We start from the raw sequence: 20,422 nt of genomic DNA, 5'->3' as shown, positions 1-20,422 counted from the left end.
ACGATGATGGTGTTGATGATGATGTTGATGATGATGTTGATGATGATAGTGTTGACGATGATGGTGTTGACGATGATGGTGTTGATGTTGTTGATGATGATTGTTTTGATGATGGTGTTGATGATTCGGGGGATTCAACTGAGACAGCTGGACGAGGGGCGGGGGGGGGGGATTCACCCCGCACCTGTGACCCCTCCACCCGGCACCCAGCGCGTTCTCACGCCCGGCCCAGGCGGGGAGACCAGACGCAGCCTCTCTGTTGCCATGGCGATAGCCGCACGGTGTCCCCGCGTGTAGAGGGTGGAGTGGGGTTACAGCGCGGCGCTGATTCCTCCCTCCTCCTCCCTCCTCCTCCTCCCTCCTCCCCCTCATCCCCCCTACTCCCCCTCCTCCCTCCTCCTCCCCCGTATCCCCCCCTTCCCCTCCTCTCTCCTCCTTCCCCTCCTCCACCCCCTCCTTCCCCCCCTTCCCCTCCTACTCCTCCTTCCCCTCCCTCCTCCTTCCCCTCCTCCTCCTCCCCCCCCTCTCCCCCCCTCCTCCTTCCCCTCCCGACTCCTCCCACAATCCGCCTTCGCTCCGTCTCTTCGTTCTCTCTCGACGTTCACGGTCCTCTTTCATTCCCTCGTTTTATTTCATTCTCCGACTTGTTTTTCGCGCTCTACGATTCATCAAATTTCTCTTCTCTCATTCGTCACTGTTTTTGTTCATCCTCCGTTCTCGTATTTAATCATTCCCTTTCACTCTGCGATGTTACAATTCTGTTTTTTTTATTATTAAATCTCATCCCCTCCCTCTTCTTTGCCCCGTCTCCAATTCCCTCTCATTCCCTCTCATCTCACTGCGTCGTCTTTCCTTCTCAGTAACCCGCCCCTCTCTCACCTCCCCCCCCCCGCCCCACGTTGTCACCCCCCCCACCCCCCAGGCCCCCAAGCGGGACGCGGCTGCGTGCGTGAGCGCCTCTCGGCCCCGCTGTGCCGCACCCTGCGGGCGCTGGGCCGCTGCTCCCTGACGTCCGTCGCTGCGCAGTGCTGCCGGTCGTGCGCCGTGGACGGGCGGGGAGGGGAGCGAGGGGAGACGAGGGGGGCCGGCGGAGCGAGCTAAGGGGGGTGAGAGAGGGGGGAGGGGGCACGGCGATTCTTCCGGGGGGCGACGGCAGAAGCGGGCCCGGGTGGCCGGGGTTGGGGGGGGGGCACCGAGGAGACGAGGTGGGGGGAGGACGAAGAATGAAGAGGCGGGTGGGTGATGTCGCTGTGTTGTGTTGATGTGTTGATGGTCATGAGCCCAGCCGATGGTTAGCCGCTGTGGATGTTTTGTTGTTGTTGTTGACCTGGAGGCGATTGTGACGTTAGGACTCGGAAGGTGATGGTTGACGGAGGCGGTGATGGAGGTGGTCTTCGGGAGGGCCGTGGTGGTGGTGCTAATCGGGAGGTGATGTTGGTCTCTGGGCAGGACACGCGGGCACCGTGTCCACCACTTTGCGCGTTGGCGCTAATTTTGCGTTCAGTAAAACCATCGTTGCCTGCCTCTCATAAATAATCACCGTCGTCGTCGTCGTCACCGTTATTTTAATTGTCTCGTGAAACAACGTGTCTTTCACGTTTTATTTGTGACTCAGAGTCGCGATTCAAAGAGGGGAGAGAGAGCGCGCGTAAGTCGCTCGCGCTCACACGAACAAACACCTCCTCGCGCTTCTTGAAAAAAACGTGACGCCCTTTCTTGACAAACGCCACACACTGTGTTGCACAACCACTCTCGTCCCCGACGTGGACAAAGCAGTCGCGCGGCCACGGGTTTCAGGTTTTACGCGCGGACTTCGAGACAGCGATTGAGGGGTCGCGCGACTCGCCGCTCACGATTGGTCGGGCCGGCTCGGTTAACCCAAACCTATCAACCACTTATCAGTGCCCTACCTTATTGCATAACAATTCAGACCTTATTGGTCACCCCGTGCCCCTTATAAGTCTCAACGTTCATCCTACAAAGTCCCATGACAAGGGAGAAACACAAAAACGACTTTACAATTTATTTTAGATTTTTACTCAATTTCCCTGCACAAGAATACGGGTGTGTGGCTTGGCAGGTGTGGGTTACCGGTTCACCGGAATCCGGCCGAGCTGATTCTACTTCAGGACCGCTGTCTTTCTATGCAAGCCGTGCACTTCACTCTTCCCTGCGTCTTACGCCGACCAACGGCGGCTCGACCCCCACCGAGGAGGGTTTATTTTTTGTGATGCAACCCAACGCGGCTGTTGCATTATTTTCTGTTTGTTGGCGTTTCATTCTCGAGTTTGGCAGGTGGGCGATCCGTCACGTTGACGGCAATCCAAGCAAGTGGTGAAAGTGTCGTGACCAGATGACCGGTGGTCATCGGAGGCCGCGGGCATCCGGGATCGACGATAATTTTGTCCCGGCAGCAGGCCAAAACCCCTGACGCCAAAATTTCTCACGCGTCCCGTCGGGGTAAACACCGTGCAGCGGGTCAGCCGTAGGGAAAAGTTCAACGGGGGAAGAGAGGCGGCGGCAGATTTGCGGTGCGCATGGATTCCTGGCCGGCCGAATCCTCGGACTGGCCGCATTAAAACGCGGACGAGGCGGCTGCCCTCGTGGGTCTGCCGGTGCCATTGGCCAGCACACACGGTGCGAGTCAGCCTCCTTGTCGCTTATCGAGGGATACTTTTATAGCCACGTGGGAGGGGAGGGACGGGTTTGGGGGGGGGGCAGGGGGATATTTGTCAAGCACACTATATTTAATTGTTTATATTTATTATTGTATTGTTTTCAACATTATTGATGAACGAGCAATCTTAATTGTAATCCGACGATTGGTGCTATGCCTTTTTTTAACACGAGATCTCACGTGAGCAAATGTAAAGGCTCACCCATGGGTTTTTTTGTTGTGTGTCAAAGGGGGCGGTGTGCACTGTGCAATATCATCAGGTACGTTTTAAAGCGACATTCGCGGTGTTCTTGTTCATTGTATTTCTTTACATAAACTGACTGGGTCGCTGCAACAAACAATCCACCCAACTTGATTCCAGTCCGAGTAGTCTGGTGGTCCGCAGGCCGACTGAGCGGACGAAGATTTCACTCTCGGCCCCCTTCCCGCATGCCCCCCCCCCCCGCCGCCGACGAGCAAAGTCAATCACGCGACAAATTAGTCGAGCAGGGATCGTGATTTGGCTGCAGCAAAAATAAAAATAAAGTTAAGGCCCACTGAGATTGTATAGCAAAGCGACTTGGCTATCACAAATGATAGCACAGTCGCTTATCACGTGGACATTTGATCCTTATGGCGGTACACCGGGGTACCAAATAATACAAAATGACCAAGGCAATTAAATACTTTATTTCTGGGAAACTTCTTTTCCAGGGGTGTTAGGACTCCGCGACTGGGGTTACCAATCAATCCGAAATCGGCGGTGCTACTCTGTGATGTCGAACCGCCAAACATCAGCATAAAAAAAAATCCGTTATCGAAAAATGCAACTTTGAATAGTTGCATCGTGTAACAGGTCGTCGAGATGAGCCGATTGCCGCATCGCCGACCATCGACAGACTAAAAATGACTGCGTCACGGGCATTATGCGAGAGCCGGGGTTCTGTGGTACCCTGGGGTACAGCCATGAGGTTCATTTACTGCAGCCAAAGGCTATCTGAAGGCGTGACGTTGATTATAAATGTGAAGGGGGGGCACACGCAAAAAAACCACACAAACCGAAGGCAATGACATCGCGACGATCGTGGTATCGTGGATGTCAATATCGTATCGCGATAAATGGTGTCACGATAAACCAAGCCCTGTACAGGAGAACTCTTATCCGCGGCCCTGTCACCCGCCACTCCTATTCGTGGCAGCTGTAGGGTCCGCGAAAACTCCTATTTACCCGCGGCTCCCAGTTCTTTCAGTTATCCGCGATTTTACCCATAATGCAAAGCTAGGCTGTTTAATACTCACGGATAAGAGGGGTCGAATAGAGGAGGTCACTCCTATAACCCGCGATATTTAACCGCCGTGGATAAGAGTAAAATCTCGAAATATAATCGGATCCGTGACATCGGTTTGCCCATATCAATGCAGATATGAGGGATCCTCATCCGTGAGACCGTTGATCTCTTTCGGGCGAACGTCGTCGTTATCTTGAACCAAAGTGGTGCTTCAGTGGACATCGCATTGCGATGTGGTCCTGAGCTTTCTTGTGCACTATCACAATTGCTGTCATCGTCATCAGCAGCATCATCATCGGTGGTGATGGTGGTGGTAGTGGGCTATTGGGGGTCCGAAGCAGAAATAGTTTTAATGCACCCCCCCCCCCCTCCCATACCCTTTAAATGTGTACAGAAATCTTCGTGAGATTAACAGAAGAGATGGAGATGTAGCGAGATGTGATCCGAGAGCTCTCGTAGACGAGAGACGCATCCGCTTGCACGTCGAATGAGCCGGTTACGTTCGTCAGGAGTTGAGCTGATGTTCGGTGCACGCACCTATTATAATACGAATTTTTTATATTAATTATGGAGCTCCCGTTGAGCTTCCTCGGGGCTCGTAAGCTGTTTGTCTGATTGCTCGCGCCCAGCGCCGATTTATCGTGGTCGTCGCTGCTGTTAACCGCCACGACGCCACTGTTGTTGTTGTTGTGGTGGTGATGATGAAAGTCTCTAAGGGGCTCCTCCAGGGCGAGGCGTGGAGGGAATCTGATTTCCATGGACTGGACGCGCGTGGGATCCGGTGTTTGGTGCTCGTTCAGTTCGCTTCAAAAAACGCAGTCTCGCCCCCCCCCCCCCCCACCAACAAAAAACAAAACAAGAAACGCGTTTCCAAGCAGAAAACTTTGAAGAGCAGCAGGTGCTGCGGCGGTAGCGGCGGCGGAGGCCTTCGCGCGTGAAGACTGTCGATGCTCAAGACGGTGCTCAAAACGGTGCTCAAGTTTCACGCAATAAACTGCGCATGGTGAAGCGTCACGCAATCGTCTGCCGAGTCTTCGTTGGTCGTCGCCGCGGTGGGGGGGGGGGGGGTGGGGGGTTTGCGCGAGCCGCTGTTTGGTTTTTAACCGGAGGTGTGAATTGAAGAGGGCAGGTCGGGAGAGGATGGTAACTCGCAACAAGTGAGTGAATGAATGAACGAGACGACGGAACGCGTTGGCCTCCGACAATAAGACAATCGGAATCTTTAGTTGCAGCGGTTCTTCGTCTTCTTAACCTGTGGGTGCGAGATGCCCTTTAGGGGGAAGGGGGGGGGGGGCGAGACAGGACCAGATCGTTTTTTTTAGAAGCTAAATCATCGAAAGCACGTTAAGTACAACTCGCTTTGTTTCATCAGAGCCGATGCATTCATTAACATTTCACATTTTTGTTTGTTTACCGATTGAGAACCAAAGGGACGCGAGGCCGTAGGTGAGGTCAGGAACCACTGCTTTGGTGATATTTAAATCTGCCGCTGAAAACTCACCCCCTTGAACGTGGCCCTTGCCCCCCACAGTTTCGGCCGCTGTACGCTGCCCGGCTCTGTCGAATTCCCGCTGCTTTGCGTACGCGGTGGCGGCATTTGTGATCCTGGGATGCAATGCGCCTAACACGAAACATAAACACCGCTTGTGACTGTTCCCGCGCTGAAACAAGGAGGCGTTAAGACGTTTAAACGTCAAATAGCTTTTGCAAGGAATCGATTACTGCAGTGACCACACGCAGCACGCGTGGCGGCTTCGGGATGGGGGGTGATTTAGGGGGGGGCGGGTTCGGGTTGGGGGGGATTTAGGGGGGGCGGGGCGACTTTTAGGCGACTCAAGCAGGTGGCTGCCCTCTAAGCGGCGCTATCAACGTGTCGCCGTGACCCCCCCCCCCCTCCACCACCACGGCTTTAGAAGACAGCGGGGGGGGGTCTTTGTGTGAACCGGGTAGCAGCGTGCACCCCCAGGGGGTAGGGGAGAGGGGGGGGGCGTTGGGCTCCCCTAACAAGACGGGACCTTTAGTCTCAACCGCCCCACGGTCACGTCCCTCCCCACCTGCCCTCGGGGTAGTTGCGCGCTCTGTACGCAGCACACAGCGGTAGTGCAGCGGTCGACTGAGCCTCAAATGAGTGCCCGGTGCGGTGTGTAGTAAACATCGCCACTGGGGAGACAAAGGCGGTCGGGGGTGGTGCTGGCCACCCACCCCCTCGTGCGCCGTGCCGGCCTTCAAAGGTGCTCGCTAGCAGCACTTGCCCCAACAGTCTGTTAAGGCTACACGGGGTGGGTCTTTGTACGCACACACACACACAACTACGCTCACAACAACGAGCGGAGCGCCGGGCGGCTAAAGGGACAGGTGGTGCCATCGGCCACTCGTCTCAAGTCAGCCGACCCGTGGCACCGTCCCCGGTCTGCCCCGTGACTTCCTGCCGGCGGGCGTTCGACACTTAACAGTGGCCTTCACGTGCACCTAGACTGGCACAATCGCCGTGGTGACGTCACCGCCACTTAGTGGCGGTTGTTGTTAGGGGCCGTCCATAAATGACGTCACGCGATTTTGGACGATTTTTGACCACCCCCCCTTCGTCACACGGCGTCACAAAAAGTCAGACCCCCCCCCCTCAAATATGACGTCACAAAGCTCTGCCCCCCCCCCCCCAAAAAATATATAAAACATGCTTCAAAACGCTTTAAACTATTGTCATTGTAGTGCGTATTCAATGTGGCGCTGCACTCTGATGTTGTAGCAGAAAACATTTATTAAAAAGTCTATTTAATTAAGTAGAACGTGTTGTCTATATTTATTTAAAATTGCGCATTTTGATGTGACGTCACATTTCTCAACCCCCCCCCCCCCTCGTCACACATCGTCACAAATGTCTGACCCCCCCCCACCCGCTTAGGTGCGTGACGTCATTTATGGACGGCCCCTTATTGTTGCTGCTGCTGTACGCGTATTTTATCATTGTTATCGTTGCCCCAACTAAGGACCCGCGTCTCATAGTGAAATGGCCCTGCCTCGTCCACGTGTCCGACATTTCCCCAGCCTTGTTTGCTTGTTTGGAGCGAGCCTCGCTCTGCCGATGAGACTCATTGCGCGTTTCGAAGCCCGAGAAAGAGACACGCACACAAAAACTAATAAGTAATATTTAAAAAAATGTTTTTTTTAAAAAACACGCTTTAATGCAATGTATCGTACTAGTAATGTAAGAACTCCACGACTCCAGGAAGTGGCCCTGAAGCTTGCCATAACGTAAGGGGACCGTGGGTAATTACAGCCAACGTCAGTTGAGCGTGGACAATTAGACCCAAGCTGAAATATAACATATAAAAAATAATGTTTTAAAAAATATATATATTTTATGATAGAATATAGTATTGTCATCAGTATGACATAAGTATATCAAGTTTGCAGTTGATACCACATTGGGAAGTGGGTTAAAATTCAGTTACAAGACTTGAGGATACAACAACAACAGACAGAGTGAGTTAATAAAAAGCATGTAATAATAAAACGGCCGTGTGGCAAATTGGATGTGCGTGAAAAAAGTAATTATTGTTTTTTTGTTTCCCCCATTGTTTCACGCGCACGGAACAGGCAGATACATGGGAGATGTGCTGCCAAATTGTTGACATTCCCTGCATAGTCACAAGAGCGATATGTGATCGCGTTGATGCCTCTCGGCTTTTTGGAGGCTTGGATTAATTTACACCCGAGTCGTACGAACCGTTAAGATCAATCAATCGATCGAACTTTATTTCAATAGCACTATTCGTGACAACCAAAAAATATGCAATACATAGTGCTTCTACAGGCGCGAACAATAAAAGTGAAATTGGGGGCAAAATAAAATCACGTAACAAATTTCGGGCAAAGAAAAAAATAACACATTAAGATAATCCTAATGAAAAGCAAGTAAAAAAAGTACGTTTGTAGATTTATTTTAAAAGTGGTCCCTGTGGTGGTGGTGGTGCCGCCAACCCCATGGGGTGAGGAGACGGGGGTCCTGAGCAGAAGTTCATCGCGAGATCGAGAAACACGTAATAACATGGTTGACCAATAGGGAGCCATCAATCGATCGCACCCGGACATCGATCAGCCACCATCACCACCACCTCCACTACCTCCACCATCACCACCACCACGTCCACTACCACTACCACCTCCACCACTACCCCCAATACCTCCACCACCACCTCCACGACCACCACCACCTCCACCACCACCACTACCACCTCCACCACCACCACTACCACCTCCACCACCACCTCCTCCACCACCACCACCACCTCCACCTCCGACCACCTCCACCACCACTTCCACCCTCGTGCGTGTTCAGAGTGGGCGCAGCAATTAGCGCATGGCTCTCTCAGCCCAGCCACCCGAGCTAACATCAGCGGCGAGTGATACCCAAAGCGTCCCTGGGGACTGCCTCGTGACTAACCAGCACTGACACCCGCGGTGAAGTATGGTCAAAACAACCCCGCGTGGCTAACACGACACGGGGAGGCCTTCATTGAGCAGTGTGTTCGACAACGGTGCAATTATCACCGTATCATTGTAGGCAATGCTATCGTGCACACATACGCACGCCAACACGTGCGTCATGTCGACGCGTCTGCGCATTGAACCGATCTGCGTGGAGCTTTGATGGGTATCCACTGCGCGCGTGTTCACGCGAGCCGGCTTCATCGCTCCATCTCCCCTCGGGTGGTGCCCAGTCCCAACGCATTAGGGGCCGTCAATAAATGACGTCACGCACCTGGGAGGGGGGGGGGGTCAGACATTTGTGTGACGAGGGGGGAGGGGTTGAGAAATGTGACGTCACGTAAAAATGCGCAACTTAAAATACATATAGACAACACGTTCTACTTAATTAAATAGACTTTTTAAATAAATGTTTTCTCCTACAACATCAGAATGCAGCGCCACATTTAATACGCACTACAATGACAATAGTTTAAAGCGATTTGAAGCATATTCTTAGCATTTTCGGTAAAGTCACGTTGAAGGGAAACAATACAATAATAAACGTGACTTTACCGAAAAAGCTAAGAATATGAATTACTGCAGTCACTAAAGCTTTAAATCAAGATTTGAAGCATGTTTAATTTTTTTTGGGGGGGGGGCAGAGCTTTGTCACGTCATATTTGAGGGGGGGGTCTGACTTTTTGTGACGCCGTGTGACGAAGGCGGGGGGGGGAGGGTCAAAAAATCGTCCAAAATCGCGTGACGTCATTTATGGAATGGCCCCTTACTCGGTGGTGCCCAGTCCCAACTCGGGTCTCGATGGTGCCCGGCCCCAACTCGTTCCGCATTCCACGGCTGCCGGCTCTGTTACTCATCCGTGGCCAATGCCCGTCGTCCATGTCGAGTCGCGACGCACCCTACCCAAGGCCCACCGACTTCGCTTCACAGCCGGCAACGATGCCTCTGACCTCTGACCCGTGCGTTCTCTCATCTCGGGGTCCCCTGCACCGCCCTTACAGAAGAGCTCCCTTGTTCAACGTCGCGCACGCCGACGCGGCTGCCACAAGTGCGTCCTTGGGTTGCCGCACGGGGATTTCCCGTCGCTCCGTGGCCTGCGAGCCAGCAGATGGCAGAAACGGCGAACGTGTTCCTGAATCCGTCTGTGCGGAGTTTTTTGGGTGTTCTCCCGTCGTCTCGACGCGAATCCAAGCTCTCGTTTAGCCAAAGGATTTCGTGGCCCACAACTCCCCAATTTGCAGCAGCACCCGACAGCCAAAGCCTCTCGGTGTGGCTCTCCTGGGTAAATATGTGGCATGTTTACACACATGCCGAACACATACACACACATACAAATAAGGCAAAGACAAAGATCCCCCGTATAGCCTTATCAGACTGTTGGGGCAAGTGCTGTTAGCGAGCACCTATGAAGGCCGGCACGGCAGACGAGGGGGTGGATGGCCAGCACCACGCCCGACCGCCTTTGTCTCCCCAGTGGCGATGTTCACTGCACTCTGCACCAAGTACTCATTTGAGGTTGAGTCGACCTAGGGGAGACCCATGACCAGTTCAGATAACACTGGTCTACAGCCAAAATGCTTCCGAAATAAATTTCGTCCACCTTAACTGATTATGGGTCACTGACAATGAAAATAATGCTTAAATTCTTGATTGGCTCTAGTTTCCAAGATACAGTGAGGGAAAAAAGAATTTGATCCCCTGCTGCTTTTGTACGTTTGCCCACTGACAAATAAGTGATCAGTCTATAATTTTAATGGTAGGTTTATTTGAACAGTGAGAGACAGAATAACAACAAAACAATCCAGAAAAACACATGTCAAAAATGTTATAAATTTATTTGCATTTAAATGAGGGAAATATGTATTTGACCCCTCTGCAAAAGATGACTTAGTACTTGGTGGCAAAACCCTTGTTGGCAATCACAGAGGTTAGACATTTCTTGCAAAAGGGACACATTTCTGTTTAGCCACAGTGAGCAGAGATGCCTCGCACTTGTGAACAAAGCAGATAACTTCTGCTATGTTTGTGGCGAAGTGACTTTTGCATCACAAAAGCGCAGTACGACCACTATGGTTAAGAAAGCCTATCACCTTTATTTTGGCTGCAAAATTGTAGATCAGGACAAGATTTGGGCTCCACACATATGCTGAAACACTTGTGCAACAGGACACAGGAAAAGGAAATATATGCCTTTTGCAGTGCCGATGATTTGGAGAGAGCCAACAGATCATATCAGCGATTGTTACTTCTGCATGGCGCCTCCAGTTGGGAAAGGTGTGTCAAAGCGGAAAAAGTGGACTGTGCATTATCCAAACATTCCACCAGCTATACGCCCAGTACGCCACGGATAAGGACTGCCGGTTCCTGATGCACCAGAATCATTCTCACTCGAGTCAGACGAGGAAGAGGATGAAACTTCTGGTCCTGAACGATCAAGGTCACATGACCCAGATTTTCCCCCGTTCCTCCTCCTCTGAACCACACCTCATAACACAAGGTGAACTGAAAGACCTTGTCAGGGATTTGGAATTTGTTGGGCTCCAGAATGCAGCACCCCAGCGTGCCGAGAGCAATTGGCCAATCTATAAAAAAAAACGACGTGACTGTTCAACAAAGTTCAGTTTCGTTGTGTTTGGGACAATCGCTCTTCGATGGCTGCTTCAGCTGCTGCTGGTGATGGTGCTGGCGTAGCGGTTAGCGATGCGGTGTGTAAACATCGCCACTGGGGAGACAAAGGCGGCCGGGCGTGGCGCGTGGCCAGCCAACCCCACCTCGTGTGCCGTTTTGGGCCTTCACACGTGCTTGCTAACAGCACTTGCCCCAACAGCCCGTCAAGGCTATACTGGGAGGGGGGGGTCTTTGTCTGTGTGTAAGGTTTGCGGGGTCTAGGGGTGCTTGTGGTGTCGATGTGGAGTGGCACAGCCAAGAAACGGAACGCGTCCCGTAGAGGACATCCTCCGGAGGGAGACGGAGCGGAGGCTATACTGGGGTGGGGGGTGGGGCTATAAAAGTTGTGGGATCTTTGTCTTTAGTGTCCTCGCTCTCATTCCATGGACTCATCGAGACGGGGGGGGGGGGTGCGGGCGAACGCGGTGACCCACCCCCCCCCCCACCCCCCCCCCGTGTGCATCGTTCCCAGGACGAATTCGCTTGAAACTCCGCGACGGGCCAAGAGTGCCGCTCATTGTAGCTCCTCCACTCCACCCTCTCTCCCTTTCTCTCGCTTGGCACCTTCCTCCTCGTCTTCTGAGCTTCTCTTCTCTCCCCCGCGGCCAAGGATGCGGCCGCGTGTTAAGTTTGCGAAGTGGGGGGGAGTGAGCGAGGTGAGTGACTTTGGTCGGAAGGCACCTTTGGCACTGTGACTCCTCATCATCATCATTATGATGATGATGATCGTTATTATGATGATATGTTGACGAGAGTTGTCGCGATTCTCCCGTTACAGACGGGACAGAGGTCACAGCGAATCAACGCTCTCAAACGTCAGCTGGGACAAGCGTGAATTCTAGAACCCAGAGACTTGTGTATTTTCTTTTTTGGTTGTTAAACTCCAGACGGAGGAGGTTGTTAACAAAAAAAAAACCCCATCGGATTCTCATGACCCGTTATATATTTATTTATTTCCCGGTCCCACCGCTGAACACAGACGCCGCTGTTGTAAAGCCTCGCGGGTGGAAACAGCGGCTGGGGGAAGTCCACGGCCGTGCGCGTTTGTTCTCGAGGGGGTGGAGGGGGGTCAGCGAGTGAGCGAGCGAGCGAGCGTCGGGGCCAAACAAATTATCAGAGCGGTCAGAGACGCAGAGTTCACGGGGGGTCACGGCAGAAACACATTTTTTTCAGTTTTTTTTTAGATTCTGTCTCCTCCCCCCCACAACCCACAACCACACAGCACCAAAGAAAAAAAAACTTCAAAGCAATAATTTATTTATTTATCCGCTAATTACTCTTACAAAGCCGTCGCCCTGTACGTTTTACTGGCGGCGAACAGACGGGCTGGTTCGGTTCAAGATTTTCTGTTGTTCACGCAAAACGGACCCCCACCCCCCTTTGGGAGTCTGGCGAGAGGGGGGCAGTGGGTCATGAAGTCGATAGCGAGGAGGAGGGAAGAGGAGGGAGTAGGAGGGAGGATGGAGGGGGGAGGCTGTGGCGATGGAGCGAGCGAGGTGAGAGTTTTGCAGCGATTGCAAGGACCGTCCCCCCCACCCCCCACCCCCTGGCCCTTCTCATATCTCTCCTCACCGCCACCACAAAGCACCAAACAGCCATAACAGAGGAGGGGGGGTTAGATCACGTAAATATAAATGAGATGACGAGTCTACCCAACATCCAACCTAGCAGTGGAGAGAGAGAGAGCGGAGCTGACTAGAAAGATATCAGCTGAGCTTGATGCTGTAAGCAGTACTGCCTCTGCACCACTACCGGCTGATGTAGTCGGAGAAGTTATTTTAGTTTTTAAAGGATAATGCCCGTTAACCCCGATTGGCCTGCAAGATGATGCTGCTGATGACAATGATACTGCTGCTGATGATGATACTGCTGCTGATGATACTGCTACTGGTGATGATACTGCTGCTGATGATACCGCCACTGGTGATGATACTGCTGCTAATGATACCGCTACTGGTGATGATACTGCTGCTGCTGATACCGCTACTGGTGATTATACTGCTGCTGATGATACCGCTACTGGTGATGATACTGCTGCTGATGATACCGCCACTGGTGATGATACTGCTGCTGATGATACCGCTACTGGTGATGATACTGCTGCTGATGATGATACTGCTGCTGATGATACCGCTGCTGATGATGATGCTACTGCTGATGATACCGCTGCTGGTGATACTGCTGCTGATGATACTGTTGCTGATGATACTGCTGCTGATGATACTGTTGCTGATGATACTGATGCTACTGACACTAACACACACCAGGGTCGCGTATTAGCGGTCCCTGAGTAGCCTCGAGTGGTCGCTTTGGTGGGGCGATGACCGAGGCTAGGGCAGCAGTAGCATCGTCATAAAGCAGCAGTATCATCAGCAGCAGTATCATCAGCAGCAGTATCATCAGCAGCAGTATCATCATTATCAGCAGTATCATCATTATCAGCAGTATCATCACCAGCAATAGTATCAACGTCAGCAGCAGTATCATTAGCAGCAGCATCAGTATCATCAGCAGCAGTATCAGCAGCAGTATCATCAGCAGAAGAATCATCAGCATCAGTATCATCAGTAGCGGTATCAGTAGCAGCAGCAGTATCATCATCAGCAGAAGTATCATCAGCAGCAGCAGTATCATCAGCAGCAGCAGTATCATCATCAGCAGTATGATTTTGCAAGCCAATCGGCGTTAAGAAACTCACCAGGGCAGATCTCGTTATGGCCAGAAGCGTTGATGGGGCCAATGATGAGGAGTTATAAAGCCGAGGAATTGGAGGAGATGGAGCAAATGAAGTCTGTACAGATGCTGGTTGGATTAGTGCGTTGTAGGATCGTGGGAAGTGGCGATGACTTGGAGGGGGGGGCCTTCATCTAGCAGTGAATTTACCACGGCTGATTTGGATGATGATGATGATGAATAGCGAGTAACTTTGTTTTCCCAGAGAGGGGGTGAAGCCATCAAATGTGCGAGTAACACAAAACACTCGCCCCACGTGCTCCATGGGTTGTGCCTGGTAAGTGTTTCTATAAACAGAGGCAGCCTTCACTTCTTCCCACCCCTCAGAAAGAAAGTGAAGGATTGTCTGTCCACAAGCAGCAGCTATACCTGGTGTACAGATAACTCACGAGCAGTTCCACAGTTGTGCAACCATCCCAGCTCGAGTTCATCACCTCCCTGGTTCAAATTGTCGGAGCCTAGAAAGCAAGATTTTTTTTTAGGTATTAAAAATTTTTAGTTACATAGTACAGGCTCTATGTTCATGCCAAATCCACATCCCTGCCAATGCAAAATTGGATTTCTAAGCACTTGATGTGATTGATGTTATTATGGTTTGTGTCATTCATGATCGATTTCAAACATGTAACACCCAAAAATCAGACCATACAGTGCATGCCTCCTTTCCATGTATGCCTCTCCTGAACAAAAAAAAGAAAACCCCATCTGTAGAAAAATATATATTTACGTGAACATTTTACACATCCCATCAGACACACGGCCTTCTGGGAGTTAGTTTTTTTTTTGGTTCAACAGCCTTAGTTCAAAACGAGCAAAAGCTCCGAACCAGTTTCAACATGCAGTGTCTCATCGGCAGTCAGGCTTGCTTGAACTGGTGAAGTGCCAAATGTTTTAAAGGCAAGGACCCCCCCCCTCCACCCACCCACCACCACTCCTGTTCTGTTAGATATTGGACCTGGTTGGACGCCAGCCAAGGAACGGACCCCCCCCCCCCCCCGCCGCAGATGAAGGTTCTGTTAACACAGCTGGATTGGAGCCTGGTTTTTGGCCACACCACTCCATGTGTGTGCCATCGTTTGTGCTCGCTTAGAGCATTTGCCCCTATCCAATGTGTTAAACGCTACACGAGGGATCTTTGTCTCTTGCTATTGGGGGAGAGGTGGGGGTGTGTGATGAATGATTTGGAATGTTCCACTCAATCAATGGGGGCCGAATTTTTTTTTCACCAAACAAAAAATTGCATTTCACGTGTTCCTGATCACAAAAGCGTCCCCCTTCCTCGATTTGATTCGGTTAGAAGCGAGACATACCCGGCATCCCAAGGGGATCTCTGCCGTATTTCTTCAATTAGACAGGGCGTTGCGTAAAAAAATGAACTTGATCTTCACCAGCAGGCATTCTCTATCCACAGCTGGGTGACGGTCGCCACCTCTCACAGTCGAGCGACGGAAAATCCGTCCAGCACCCGCGCTGAACGTTGCGCAAACGTTTTATTTGGGCGAACGTCTTCTTGAATAGCATTCCGTTCTTTTTGCTCGATAACGCCACAACTACGTTAAACTATTAAACGCATTTTCGTCAACATTTCTAACAGGTAAGGCCCACCGAGGTACAGAGTTATTGTTTTTAGAAGCGACCTGGCTGTCGTCACAAGCGATAGCGCCAAGGAACGTGGCTTATCGTGTGGAAATTTATTGCAGACAAATCCTCTAAAGGTGGAGGGGGGGAAAAAACCGGAGGACCCGGAGACCACGGGGAGAGAGAGACACTAAAACAGCAAATATACAGCAGCAGGCGTCAGGGTCGGGATCGAACCCACGACCTCCTGTGTACCAAGCGAGGTAGTTAACATCTCCTAGCCACCGTGATGATTATGAGAGAGAGAGACACGAAAGCAGCAAATACACAGCAGCAGGCGTCAGGGTCGGGATCGAACCCACGACCTCCTGTATACCAGGCGAGGTAGCCAACATCTCCTAGCCACCACAATGCCCTCATCGTCTCCAGAGTCCAAGGGCCGTTGTGGAGCGAAGCAATTGCTGGATTTCACGTGGATTCGGGGAAGCGCATTGTAATATTTGGGTCTTTCGGTAACGTCACGTAGGAAGGTTCAAAGAAAATAACAAAAAAACTACGACGTTTCGATCGCAACACGAGTGGTCGTCATCATCTTCCGTTCGTCCAGCGGTCGGGCGTGGCGCTGGCCACCCACCCCCTCGTATACCGCACCGTTAACAGCACTTGCCCCAACAGTTTGTTAAGGCTATACAGGGAATCTTTGTCTTAGTGGGAGGAGGGGGGGGGTACAACCGGTGCATCTGCCAGTGATCTCAGTCGGCCAACCCATGGGCACACCCGCTGGGTCTGTCCCGTGTCCTCCTCCTGCCAGCAGCGAGCCTTCGACAGCTTTCCCTTGGCTACTCAAGGTGCACCTGGCCTGGCACGGACACCGTGCTGACGTCGCCGTCACTGAGTGGCGAATGGCGGCGGGTCTCGGCGTTGTCGGAGCGGCCTTGTGAGCGTTCAGTCGGAACGCCGCAGACGCACTGCCGAGTAACGTGATACAATGAATCGGCGGCAGAATGAATGGGACGTTATGTTAATGTGGAAGGGAGCCAATCAGCGTCGAGGGGGCGGCTTAATGCGGGGGCTTTGTCGATCCACAAATCGTGTCTTTAGATCAAGAAAGTCACGCGACAGGGGTCAACTTGAACGATTCCATGTTTGATCCATGCTCGAACACGTAGCCACATGTATTCAAAATATCATAGCCATGCTTAATCAATGCTCGAATACATGCACACAAGTATTCAAAATATCAATAAATGTGCTTATGTGTTCGAGCATGAATCAAGCATTGATGAAGCTTTGCATCGTAAAAAAAAATCGGTCGATTTCCGTTTAATCAAGCATTGGATCGCAAAAAAATATATCGATTCCCGTTCCACTATTCCTTATATGACGAAAACCACTCCCAATTACTCCATATATGGGCCTCAACATTAATTCTGTCGCGGATTCATTGTATCCATGTCGCAGCGCGCGTGCACAAAGCACACGGCCTTGGTTTCGCATGCAACAACAACAACAACCAGAAGCACCACATTTATCAGTGGTTCCTGGAAGAAGGAGAAAAGGAAATGAAACATCCACTCTGGTCATCCCCTTGGGTTTAAATGGCCGTCAACAAACGCATTTCGTAATAGGTTTATACCCTTTTATCTGGCACAAAAACTGACACCTTTATACAAGGGATCATGTTTGCAATAACCACAACACAAGTAGTCAAAATGCAAACAGAAAAGACAACTCTGATAATATACGCCGTTTGGCGTCTTCTGGTCCAACACCAGTGGAGACTGGGCTATAAGAAAAGCCGTCTCGGGTGTGGACCAATCAAATTCAAGGACAGTCCATATCATTATCAGAGTTGTCTCTTTTTGTTTGCATTTTGACTGCTTGTGTTGTGGTTATTGCAGTTTTTGTGCCAGATAAAAGGGTAAAAACCTATCACTATATTTTGTTACTGGCAAAGAAGGTCTCATAATGTAAGTGCTTACCCCGAGCTCTCAATACTCTGATGGTGCGCTGTTTTTGAGTTGTATGCCTTTTGGCGTCTTCTGGTCCAACACCAGTGGAGACCAAGGGCTCTAAGAAAAGCCGTCTCGGGTGTGGACCAATCAAATTCAAGGACAGTGCATATCATTATCAGAGTTGTCTTTTTTGTTTGCATTTTGACTGCTTGTGTTGTGGTTATTGCAAACATGATCCCTTGTATAAAGGTGTCAGTTTTTGTGCCAGATAAAAGGGTAAAAACCTATTACTATATCTTGTTATTGGCAAAGGAGGTCTCATAGTGTAAACGCATCTCGCTCGGCTCGCGCGACCGAGCTGATGGCACCGACGGCGGACGCGCAACCGCCCATCGAAGCCGCCGCCATCCCGACTGCAGGGAAAATCCTCAGCAACATTAACCCGTCTTGATTTGAAGCTTTCGTGACTGCAGGAATCCATACTCTTTGGTTCTTTCGGTAAAGTCACGTAGGTAGGTAACAAAATATATATATCACGACGTTTCGATCGCAACACAAGCGGTCGTCCTCAGGCGGAAAAAAATCATAATCCAGCTTTGGAACTGCTGAACCAGCGAGAGAGCAGCTACAACAATAGGTTATATATGTGGTGATGGGCAAGCAGGCGGGGTCTGAGCTGGAAAGGAATTCCATCCCCGGACGCAAGCACGTCAGTTGTGTTAATGTGAGAGATTAGGGAGAGAGAGAGATTAGGGAGAGAGATGAGCGTGAAATGAGCTTCCGTCGCCGCACAAGAGCACCGTCCCTGCATCGGCGCACAACAGCAGTGTTAATGGGAGATGGGCACAATGTTGATGGGAGAGATTAGGCAGAGAGATCAGGGGGATCAGCAACACTAACCAGTCCACCGATTGTTCACTGCCTCCCTGACGTCGATGATCCCCGCTCGCTCGCGTGCCCTTGAGAATCCAGCGCGCTTAGTTGGCGTGACTTTGCACGTGCATTTTTTATTTCTCAGGATTTAATAATAGTTTTGTTTACACAGGGGAGGTGATGATTTGGCCGTTCCGTTGCTTGCACACCGGCGGTGCGCTGAGGCGATCGTGTTGATGGTTAATGCAGCAGCCGTCTGCGCTCAGTCAAGCATGAAGGCTGTTTTCACTTTCACCGTTTCTTGTTTTAAGTTCTTCCACACAGGTTGATGGCAATGGTGGGGGGAGGGGGGGGCTTATTGCCAATCGGTGGAGTGACCGTTTGTGACGAGGTGACAATGACATCGTCCGATCGTCACGATGGGCGGAGTGACCGTTTGTGACGATGACATCGTCCGATCGTCACGATGGGCGGAGTGACCGTTTGTGACGAGGTGACAATGACATCGTCCGATCGTCACGATGGGCGGAGTGACCGTTTGTGACGAGGTGACGATGGCTGCTTCGCATCGTCACGATGGGCGGAGTGACCGTTTGTGACGAGGTGACAATGACATCGTCCGATCGTCACGATGGGCAGAGTGACCGTTTGTGACGAGGTGACGATGGCTGCTTCGCATCGTCACGATGGGCGGAGTGACCGTTTGTGACGAGGTGACAATGACATCGTCCGATCGTCACGATGGGCGGAGTGACCGTTTGTGACGAGGTGACGATGGCTGCTTCGCATCGTCACGATGGGCGGAGTGACCGTTTGTGACGAGGTGACGATGGCTGCTTCGCATCGTCACGATGGGCGGAGTGACCGTTTGCGACGAGGTGACGATGGCTGCGTCGCATCCTCACGATGGTTCGAAGTCGATGTTTGCTTTGACGCCAGGTTGGGAACTCACGAGGTTGAGGCTTGAGTCTCCGTGAGCAAGAGTGACCCCCTGGGTCGTCTTCGTGACGACGGCAACACGTGTAAAGACAAAGTACCCCCTACAGCATCGAAGCGAATGGAAATGGGACCAACGTATATATATTTTTAGGAACCCATTGTGCGGTTAAAGAAGGAGGGGGGGGGGTTAAGTTCCGTAGACATCCGGATGAATGCAAGGGCCACGTGAAGGGCTCCCCCGGAACGTCGGACGTTCTTCCACGCCGCGCAACGCCACGGCATCCTCGGGATGTGACAGCAGCAGCAGCGGCGACTGGCGCAACCTCGACGAGAGGAAACACTCAACACGTGGGCCTACTGATGATGATGATGATTATTGTTATAACTCAACACGTGGGCCTACTGATGATGATGATGATTATTGTTATAACTCAACACGTGGGCCTACTGATGATGATGATTATTGTTATAACTCAACACGTGGGCCTACTGATGATGATGATGATTATTGTTATAACTCAACACGTGGGCCTACTGATGATGATGATTATTGTTATAACTCAACACGTGGGCCTACTGATGATGATGATTATTGTTATAACTCAACACGTGGGCCTACTGATGATGACGATGATTATTGTTATAACTCAACACGTGGGCCTACTGATGATGATGATTATTGTTATAACTCAACACGTGGGCCTACTGATGATGATGATGATGATTATTGTTATAACTCAACACGTGGGCCTACTGATGATGATTATTATTATTGTTATAACGCAACACGTGGGCCTACTGATGATGATGATTATTGTTATAACTCAACACGTGGGCCTACTGATGATGATTATTATTGTTATAACTCAACACGTGGGCCTACTGATGATGATGATTATTGTTATAACTCAACACGTGGGCCTACTGATGATGATGATTATTGTTATAACTCAACACGTGGGCCTACTGATGATGATGATTATTATTGTTATTTTGACTACGCTCGTAATGATGGTTGTTTAGAGTTGACGACTGTGGTTGATGGTGGTTGATGGTGGTGGTTGGGAGTTGACTGTGGTTGATGATGGTTAATGGTGGTGGTTGGGAGTTGACTGTGGTTGATGGTGGTTGATGATGGTGGTTGGGAGTTGACGACTGTGGTTGATGGTGGTTGATGATGGTGGTGGTTGAGAGTTGACGACTGTGGTTGATGGTGATTGATGGTGGTGGTTGGGAGTTGACCG

The 20,422-nt window shown here is 51.0% G+C and overlaps 1 protein-coding gene across 1 annotated transcript in view; it reads left to right on the top strand.

The window, feature by feature from the left end:
• The window catches only part of LOC116953506 (uncharacterized), a 45,477-nt gene extending 40,697 nt beyond the window's left edge, over positions 1–4,780 (top strand). Inside the window, exon 25 of the mRNA XM_076075111.1 lies at positions 923–4,780. Coding sequence (XP_075931226.1) covers positions 923–1,101 — 179 coding nt within the window. The 3' untranslated portion in view covers positions 1,102–4,780. The remainder of the gene's footprint in view (positions 1–922) is intronic.
• The last annotated feature ends 15,642 nt before the right edge of the window (positions 4,781–20,422 follow it).

The sequence above is a fragment of the Petromyzon marinus genome, chromosome 52 (genome assembly GCF_048934315.1).
Source record: "Petromyzon marinus isolate PM22_M1 ecotype Great Lakes invasive population chromosome 52, UKy_Petmar_22M1.pri1.0, whole genome shotgun sequence".
Taxonomy (NCBI): Eukaryota; Metazoa; Chordata; class Hyperoartia; order Petromyzontiformes; family Petromyzontidae; genus Petromyzon; species Petromyzon marinus.
This window is presented reverse-complemented; position numbering and strand designations above follow the sequence as displayed.